Consider the following 10,694-nt stretch of genomic DNA (forward strand, 5'->3'; position numbering starts at 1 on the left):
AAATCAAACACATGAACAATATAACTCTGTATTTAAAATACTCATATCATCTGAAAACAAGCTCAACATTATGAAACGGCATCCTGTTGGTCTAAACTCTAACATTGGTTGCAGTTGAAGATTTCATACAACAAAACCAACAGCAAACAATAAAGAAAACTCTAGCAACATTTTATTGATTCTTTACACTATAACCTAGCGAAATGCTATTTATCCCGAACAGTTCCAGGCTCAGCGATTGAACAACAACAGTATGATCGTAAAGTTTATCAATATACTAATTCCTACACTCAAACTCTAAAAGTCCAATTTAATATACGAACATCTGATTAGATTTTATGAGCAGCGAATTGAACAGGATATAAAGGTAAATTTCACAAAAGCAGCAATACTAAGAAAATATAGATTTTTGGAATTTAGAAAGAATCAAATAGGAAGGTGTATATATATACTGGTTCATTGTTTGCAAAAGGTGCAAAACCATAAAAGAAGATATAAATACCAACGGAAAATTCAAAACTGAAAAGAAAAATTAATATGCCAAGGCAAAAACAAAAACAAACATCGACAAAAGGACAAACAGGTCCACCAACGAAACACTACTTTAAATTTAAAGATTGAGTAGCACGAACCCCATCAAAAACAGTGGGTATACCCAGGTGTTTCTTAAAGGTAAGCAGTTCCTGAGCCATATGTGACACCCATTATATTACTTCAATGAAATACTTCAATAATTTGTATCAAGTGATTATGCATTATGGTATTTAAGTGAACAATCAGCACGAACACATGAAGGACGAGGATAAACTTCTAAATCCCAAATAAGCGATGATAGGATGATAATTTTTTATCATTAGTGGCAATAAAAATCAATCTAGATAACAGTGCAGAATAGCAAACCGAGGCAAACTATTTACATATCATAATAAACAAGAACAGTTCTAAAAATGATACCTTTCTTTTTATCTTATATGTTTTTGTTACATTAGAATACCGAATTAAGTTTACAGTAAAACCTTTTAAAATAAGGGATGTATTTAGGGCTTACAAAGATGTTTAACCCCGCCACATTCATTATGGAACTTTCACACGTAAGCAATCTGAAGTTCTGTTGCTTTAGTTGGTTGCTACAATTGTTTTCTCATTTCATGATATTTGCTTAAATCAGACTGATCCTGTTTAATTGTTTTTTTTTCATCCAGGATCCTTTTCTGGCTTAACTATATTTTGTTTTGTTTCTGAAGGCGACCTGTCCTCGTTGATTACACCTGTGTCGTTATCGTCTTTGATGAATTATTGTCTCATTGCAAAATATACCACATCTTCTAATTTTTATATTGAATTGTACTCTAAAATATACCTGGTTGTTCGCGCGTTTAATTTCCACACATATAAACACGTGTTGAAGTTTATTTTGAATTACCTAAAATTAAGTATCTGGCACAGTTTAATATTAAAGGTACACAATTGAACGGTTTCTCTGTGTTATTGCACTTTTAGATGACATCTTTAATGGGAGAAACACGACGGTTGTTACATGCGGAGCTGGATCTGCTAACACCTCCGAAGCACCTGAGAACACACCCGGTTTTGATGGGGTTCATGTTGCTCAGTCTTAAGTTTGCTATGTTGTGTTTTGAAGACATTTGTCTGTCTTTTGGTCGTTTTCGTTTTTTTTTTTTTTTTTGCATGGCGTTGTCAGTTTGTCATAAACTTGTGTCATGAATATCCCTTTGATATCTTCCGTCGTTCGTGACATGAATAAATCTATTACTCATTCTCAAAATGCTAATATATCCTAAGATGCGTCATGCACTTAAACTGAATTGTTCTTATCAATTAGATATTAAGACCTGTCAAGTTATGTATATATCTTATAACAAGATTAAACGTGCTGTTCTCCCTCTCTTTTCTGAAGAAACATGCAAGATGCAAGGAAATATTTCAATACAAAAATATATTTCAAAATCTCGTTTGAGTAAAACATACAGGACCAATAATTTAACTTGAAATAGACAAAAAGTTTCTTATCTTTAAGTATTTCATTTACATTGAAGTTAATCATTTATATTCGATTGTCTAATTTGTTTTTTGTTTTCTACTTCCATTGACTTTTTCGACTTTCATTCTGTATAATTTTAGATTTGATTCAATGTTTTTTTTTTTTAAATAAATGACTGACTTATGTAGTGACTATGATACATGGAAATGATATTTGTTGCGTTCGAAGGGCTTTATTGGATTTTCCGTCAAAATTTCAAACAATGGAAAATTTACTTTACAAATATATGAAACCAAGAATAGGAAATAAATTATCAAAAAAGTAACAATAACATGGAAATAATTTAGCTGTTCAATTACCATCATAACCTATAAATAGAGTAGGATCTTAATGATAAAAAGCTGTAGCAAAAAGAAATATTTTTATCCAGTATTTTTAAAAGAATGTTGTGAGAACCATTTTACTTCCTTGTGTGTTACTTCGATTTACTCATATGGGTCTTTGGCGGTCTTCATTTCTGCAATCAATGGTAAGGCTTGTTTTCCCCATTCATGTTTTGACTAGTTCTCTCTACCCTTATTTCGGTATGTTTAAGTTTTATGTAGCACCCCATTCTTCTGTTTTCTATATTTTTTGGTCACCCCATTTGTGTTTATCCTCTTTTTTGCCCATTATTTTCGATTTTGAAAAACCCCTTAACACCTTAACTTATCTCACTGGTATCACCACCTACTATTAAGTTGTCAGATCAGGTCATTAACAAGGCAACAAAAAGTATCATTTTCCGGATAAATACTTCTCTCATCTGGTACTTCTTGGAAGAAGTTACCCCGCATTGTAACTATTTAAGAAAATGTGTCTTCGAAAGTACTTAACTGTGGTGGCAACGGTTAACCAACTAAGGACCGAATATCGAATACCAAAATCATTAACCGATTAATTAATGCAATTTTTTTAAATTGAATTGATTTAATAGAAAAAAAGATTCCAAAGGGATAAAACTGTGTGTTGAAATTAATAATTTAGAAAGAGGGGAAAGATACCATAGGGACATTCAAACTTAAAAGTCTAAATTAAACTTACAACGCAATGGCTACAAAAGAAAAAGACCAACAGACAAACAGACAAACAACAGTATACAACACACTACATAGACAACTTAAGACTGAGCAACACGAACCCCACCAAAACTGGGGTATATCTCAGGTGCGCCAGAAGGGTCAGCAGATCCTGCGCCACATTTTTAATCTTAAAATGATCATCAAGGTTCGTAAGGAAATCAATTGTCAAGTATATTCATTATTTGATAATGAATAAAACCATTCCAATTTCAAATAATTAATTACCACAATTCATACAACTTGTGTAACAGTTCAAGAAACTCTTTAGTAAATACGGATAAAGGTTTGTGAAAGGTATATGCATTGCACAGTTGTTAGCAGATCAAAGAATACGATTCAGTCCTTTCTTAGTTTTATTTTAACTTAATATTGCATGGATGTAAATATAAAAATATCAATCATTCACATCCATGATGCCTACAAAATTTCTCCCTGTAATGGCCTGAATATATCACACTTCAGTGTTGATTAGTCTTTGGTTTTCTATGTTGTGTTTTGAGTACTGTCATTTGTCTGATTGTCTTTTTTTTAGCCATGGCGTTGTCAAATTATTTTCGACTGATGAGTTTGAATGTCCCTTTGGTGTTCTTTGCCTTTTTCAAACAGTTTTACGAACATGTGTACTCATTATAATAGGGCTAATAAATGAAAACAGATGCGTTATTCACTTCAACTTACCAGTCCTTAACAGTTTTATATTAAGAATGATCAAGTTATATATATATCTTAAAACACGTTGAATAACATTTAACGCTTTCAAGAAATGTGTGACAAATAAATATTTTTTTGACGCAATATGTTTACGCAATCAAAATTCATTTCATATAATAAACTTGTTTCCACTCAATTTTCTACGCCTGAACAATATCTCGAAATTACAACCATCGCTTGCCAAATTGTTTTTTTCAGGCACTAGTTTATAGAAAAAGATATGCAGATTTACAAAAGCCATTTGTAGAAATATTTTTTTATAATTTTTGACTCCGTGAATAACAAAATCAACTTTCTTTATAACAACAAATTGTCTAGTTAAAAGATTTTAATTCAGTGTAATTCGATTCATCGTGTATAGTCATTAAACATTACAATATATTTTATGACAAAAAATAAAATAAAATAATATATTAACATTCATATACTAGTAACAAATTATTTATTGATATAAGTCAATATCTAAAAAGTTAGTCTCCCGACCAAAGTTCCAATAACTGTTTTAATATGACTGTGTTATATGATATGGGATTAAATATCAATTCAATATATGTATGTAAGCTTAAAGTGTCCAAAATTTTATTGATTGTATCCTTTGCATTTGTCAGAACAGGAAAAAAAGTTTGGTCATGATCTATTTAAGTCATTTGTCGAAGTCGAAAAATATACACTCCCATTTATAGAAAAAAAACACGGAGAATTACAAAATACACATTGAGATTATAAAAAAAAACACTGAGATTTCCGTGAATAACAAAATCAACTTTCTTTATCACAACAAATTGTCTAGATAAAGGATTTTAATTCAGTTCAATTCAATTCATCGTGTATTGACATTAAACATTACAATATGGTTTATGACAAGCAACCACATAGAGATAATCAAATAACTAAAATAATCTTATTACATGTGTATACTAGTAACAAATTATGTATTGATGAAAATCAATCAATAAAAGTTTATCTCCCAACCAAAGATCCAAAAACTGCTTTAATTTTACTGTGATTTATGGGATGAAGTATCAACCTAATTAATGTATGTAAGCTTATCATGTCCAAAGTTTTATTGTATCCTTTGCATTTGTCAGAACAGAAAACAAAGTTTGGTCATGATCTACTTTGTTTGAATATTTCATTAAAAGTCGAAACTGTACTAATTAACATATAAAATGAAAAGTCGGATATAATTAGATGAGACTAGACAGTCTTGATGCTGCACTGGTTAAATTATACTTATCAAGTCCAGCAGCTACTTGGAAAGCATGTCTAGCATCGTTTGTGTCACCCATTAACTGGTGCGCTATGCCATATAAGATAACTGTGTTCACGGATTGAGGATGAAAAACATTAGTACCACAGTTTAAAAGTGTCCATTGAGCATGTTTAAGTCGTTGTAAGAACTTTCTACATGATGTTAGGTCATGTAGATGGTAGTTGCATAGGAAGTAAAGGAAAAGTGCAAATGGCAACGGATCATACATATTAGGCGTGCTTGAAACATCTTGCTGTATTTCTTGCGGAACTAGTGACGATTTAGAATGAAATGTAAACATATGAAGTGTTAATGTTTTTAATAATGTATGTAGTTTGTCTTTATTCATTAGTTTTACCACATGATGTTGAATATAATTTAGTGTGACATTCTTATCTTTTAAAAATCTCAGATAAATCTTCTCGTCTGTGTATTTCTGCAATGTATATGTAATTACAGTTAATGCAGCTATGTAATTTTTGTGAACATAGAAGAAAGAAGCTAACATCAGCCATCCTGACCCTGCATCTGAATGTAAACCGATCATTAAATGACTCAAATCATGTTTGTACATTAAGTAATGGTATTTATTTCCTGTCCAATTTGGATATTGTGTTGCTTCTGGAACAAGCATAGATGCAGCTGATAATTGTAAAGTGAATAATCCTTTAGATAAATCAGTTCTGGAGTGATGTAGAAATTCATACAACAGTCTCGCAAATCTATTAACTCTACCATAAAAACGAATAGTAGGAAATATTGACGCTAATTGTAAGAATCTGTTATTTTCGCTTATTAACGATTCGGTGATTTCGTAGGATCGGCTTTGATTATCTTGTAGAATATTAGAAGATGCAAAGCAATTAATTCCTTTCGCATATACATTCTTAATTATGGTGGTAATTTTTTCTTTGTTATAAGTATTGAACCGTAGAGAGAATAAATTATTTTCAGGAATAAAATAATGTGACAATATTGAGTATCTTACACAGTATAGCAGTCTTTGTAGACATGCCATAAAATATCGTATGAAATTGTCTGGTCTCCATGAATACGGATCTGTTTCTTCTGAAATCCAAAACATAAGTGTTTTTATGAAATATGAACACAACAAACCTTTCAAATCCTCATGTTTCTCTTCTATTTCCTTCAGCAAGATTTTTAACAGAGTATAACATAATAATTGCGTATGACTGAAGGAAAATATAAGAAATTTTTCTGCTACAGAAAATGAAACTCGCCATTCAAGGTTTTCATTTATAGACCCTTTGCAGCCAATTGGAACAAATAAAACACCACAGGATACTATTTTGGAAATTAGTTCAGGTGAAGGCCATGCTGTACGAGGTCTACTTACCCATGGTCTTGCTAGAGGAATCCATTTGTCACATTTTAGACACCATGCAAAATCAGTGTTATCATATTCATCTGCAATACACGGACCATGAATTTTTGCAGACCATTTTCCACGAAAACGTTTTGACAAATGAAACTGCTTATATTGTTCACTTGAAAGCACATATCCAAGATGATTTATTTCTAACATATTCAAAACTCCATCAGAAACCTTTACTAGTGTCTGATTCTGATGACGAGTTACAAGATATAATTGTGTAAAACATGGTTGTGTCTCGTCAGCATTCATAATGAACGGTAACCTTCCGCCTTTCTTTACAACTTCTGTTTCGGATTCATATACTCTTGCATACGGATCAATAAACATAATATCCAAATCACTACTGTTAAAATTGAGTCCTTCGCCTTTACTCCCACTAGTAATTATTGTTTCATTTTGTCCAATGTCACTAATAACGAAAGTCAACCTTCTAACTCTCACGACCTCCTCAGATCCAATCCTCTGGCAAATATATTTGTAAAAATTCAACGATTCACCTTTTTCTTTGGAAATTCTCGGCATTTTCAGCAAGTCAATCTACAAACAAAATGTTTATCATATATAAAATCACCTAGCAATTTATCATATTACCATACCTGAAATTAATTCTGTATTCTTTTTGGGGAAAATGATGAGTGTCATTTTATGACCTATACAGCCGATCAAAGGTACTACATCTCAAGTCTCTGATAGTAATCATGATGTGTTTTATGCAAAGAATCAACTGAGATTCGTCAGATTTTCAGAAGAAGAAAACTAAACTGCATTTATCCTGTAGTAAGGTTAACAGATGTTCTAAAAGGGAAATCAAATCTTCATTTCTCAGATGCAGGATTAGAAATCATAAAAAATTAACGTTGAGTTTCTTTATCAGTTTTGCTGTTTCATTAAAGTTATTTGATAAGAAAATCATTGTTATATTAAAATCAAGTAAATAATATTCGTTTTATTAAATAAAAATGAACTTCCTCCCATAGCGATGTATTTTATAAGCTACTGAACATTAAATTCAAATATATTTGCCGATATTACTTTTTGTTTAACTTTTTGCCCTTTTATAGACAGCAACTTCTGATTGTTGGCGGGAAGAACCACACTGGTTTTAACCACTTTGTTCTTAATATTAACAGTCGTCGGAGACATGTAATTTAAGACTTTATTGTTATGAATATGGTGAACTGATTACAAAATATCTTTCATTCTGGTGGCCAATTGCATACGTGAATATTTAACAGGTTGGGCAATTCCCTAAAATTGTCAATATCTCTAAAAAAAACCTTTTAAAATCCATTTTCAAGTCTGAGTCTGTCATGTTAGTTAACTTCTACTTAATGTTTCATGTGTTTGTACAAACTGCCTAGAAAAGAAGAATAGAAACAATTTAAACCATATTACTCGTAAAAATAATGATCTTTTAATACTGCGACATTTAACCCAACCTGTAGCAATGATTTTGTTAGCAGTTTAGACATGTGGGTTATCTTAAGAGGTCCAAAGGCTTTTTGTATTGTAAAATTTAAGAATTATTTTATATTTTGTACTACACTTAATTGCCTGGAAATCCACCAAAAAAGCAACGAAACGGTCAGTGAAGAATAATGTACAATAAGTACTAGTTTTAAAGATCAATGACCTCATTTACAAGGAACAGTATCGAGATAAATTATATGCTTGCAACAGTTTGAAACTAAATATTCATGTGGTTATAAAATTATAAGGTAAATATATTTACCATCATTACTACTGGGTAGATACCGCTGCTGATTGTAAAAAGGGGGGGGGGGCGTAAGATCAACTTAATAGTAAGTTCTTGGTATTGAAACGATTTTTAGCATATAGTTATTTAGAATTCCCCGTTCACAAGTTAAGAAATTATTGACAAACTAAGGTTTAAACTTTCTGATGCAAAGTTGATCTTTGATATTCTTTTAAGGTTCCTTTTCGTCATATAGCACCTTACGTTGCTGTGTATATTTACGTATCCTTGGTTTTCAAATGTATAGCTACGAACCTTCCTGATGAAGGTACAACAAGAAAAGCGCTTCGGACGAAATGTATATAGTGTTTATTTTGAATATTTCTTAGGATGTAACATCAACACGCTAATGAATGTTATAAACATATTTGTTAGAATTATATTCTATATCAAGATTCAAGCAAATTTTTGCAAGACAAAACTATTTGCATCAGGCGTGCCGCTGTCGTGGAGATGATTGGATGCCGATATAAAACATTTGTTTTTATTTAACAGTTTAATTGTGCTGCGTAAAGTCGCATTACAAGATTTATTCCTTTGATTTATTAATAAACCTTTTTTCATCGTTCTCATTGAGTACATCAGTTTTAATCGTACGTAACTTGTGAATAAAAGATATTTTTCTGTTTTCTTCCTGGTGGGATTCAATTTTGGTTTACCTCTTTTATTTGAAAAGTCATGTGTTCATAAAAATGTCCTATTAGTAATAGGTGCCTCCAGAATGAGACTGACTATAAATTACTTTTGAACTTTTACTTGACTCGGGTTTGAAAGTGTAAATTGATGATATTGATCAAGGTGAGCAACATAGGCCTTACAGAATCAGCCTCTATTTTTCTGTTCTCTCTCTTTCCCTTAACTGAAGGTCAATTTATAAGGAATTATTTCATCAAAAATATCTTTCAAAAATTTGTAAAGCGTATTCCAACAGAACCGGACTAAAATTTACTAGAATTCTTACCTTCAAGTGGTTCTTTTACAGTGTAGTTAATTATTAGCTTGTCGTTGTCCTAATTGGTTTGTGTTTTCTACTTCCTTTATCCTTGAACTCCCGACACTTCTTCAGTATAATTGTTTACTTATTTATAAATGAATTTTGAAGTCAGGTGACTTACATACTATGTACTTTCCCCCACCAGACACATGTTTAAAACAATTGATAATATTGTATTCATTTACTTATTTTTATTTTCTTGTAACTTTGTGTAGTATATTTTCATGTTTGTATATTCATGTCTTCCTGGGTATTTTGTATCCTTAAGCAGAACTTTACAACCAGTTGTTCTAATACATCAAAGTCCAAAAAGCAGCAGGACAGTTGTAGTACAAACTTAAGCTGATGATACAAAAATGAATAAGATTATAATTAACTTACCTGTTAATATATGACAAATTGTTAACATATATTCCGTTAACATTCAAATTATCCAGAATATCAAATCATAACTGATGATGGCAAACACGCTGGATACGTTAACTAATATGAAAAACCATTAACGGATGGAAATGAACTACTCCGGTAAACATGAAATCATTAATATTGTAATGTAATATATCAATTTACTTTTATTAGATATTCTCCCTGGATACCTAATAACTAATATATCAGGGATACTAAGTGCAATGCTGTGTACACTAAGTAAATTGTTAAAAGCAATAGGATGCAGTAAAAAATGTATTAGTCATAAAAAAACGTTGAAACAAGGAAATGTTTACGACAATGGATGAAAAATCTAAAACTGAAACTAAGACTATGGGATTGCGTGTATTGAAAAGAGCAACACTTAAGAAGGAAATAAAAAAAAAAAACTTCTGAAAATTTTTAAAACATCTTTCCTTGTATATAAAAATTAGAAGATGTGGCACGATTGCCAATGAGACAACTTTCCACAAGAGACCAAATGAAAAAGAAATTAACAACTATAGGTAACCGTACGGCCTTCCTTGTGTATTTTTCTGTTGAATAACCTTCTAGTGACTATGCATGTTTTTTTTAAAATAATATTTACTTGATATGTATATATTACACTTTTTTAATATGGTAACCCTTATTTTAAATCTTCCTTATCAAAAATTCTCAAATAATTGATGGTGCACACTTAACAAATACATTTCCAGTTTAATTTTCATATTTTGGGATCAGGATTTATTTTTCTTATGCAAATGTGTTTGTTGAAAGATAAAATTCTGCACAACTGACCTATAGATGAGGGTCGTGATGGGATATGCAGCAAACAATGAATAGAGCAAATCGGCAAATAAATAAAGAATGGGGAATAAGGTGCCAAAAAATCAAGAATAATTGTGTCAAAATAAAGAATAAGGTTTAAAAAATATTGATTATAGAAATTAATTAATAATTGAAAAAATTTGATATGTCAATACTAAAATTGTATGCTTTGAACAAGATTTTTTTTTTTTGCCTAGTTTTAATTTGTGTTTTTTTTTGGAAAATG

At 30.9% G+C, this 10,694-nt stretch overlaps 1 protein-coding gene across 3 annotated transcripts in view; it reads right to left on the reverse strand.

The window, feature by feature from the left end:
* LOC127720671 (uncharacterized) overlaps positions 1-9,907 on the reverse strand; it is a 241,483-nt gene extending 231,576 nt beyond the window's left edge. The window contains exons 1-3 of one of the 3 annotated variants that reach the window (XM_052227391.1): positions 9,200-9,905; positions 7,760-7,839; positions 6,745-7,019 (exon numbers count right to left, since the gene is read on the reverse strand). In XM_052227391.1, the coding sequence (XP_052083351.1) occupies positions 6,745-7,004 (260 nt within the window). In that variant the 5' untranslated portion in view covers positions 7,005-7,019; positions 7,760-7,839; positions 9,200-9,905. Of the gene's footprint in view, positions 1-4,585; positions 7,020-7,759; positions 7,840-9,199 lie in introns of those variants that run through there. The other 2 variants (XM_052227388.1, XM_052227387.1) reach the window with 2 other exon arrangements.
* Positions 9,908-10,694: the final 787 nt, after the last annotated feature.

Source organism: Mytilus californianus, unplaced genomic scaffold (genome assembly GCF_021869535.1).
Source record: "Mytilus californianus isolate M0D057914Y unplaced genomic scaffold, xbMytCali1.0.p SCAF_11, whole genome shotgun sequence".
Lineage (NCBI taxonomy): Eukaryota > Metazoa > Mollusca > Bivalvia > Mytilida > Mytilidae > Mytilus > Mytilus californianus.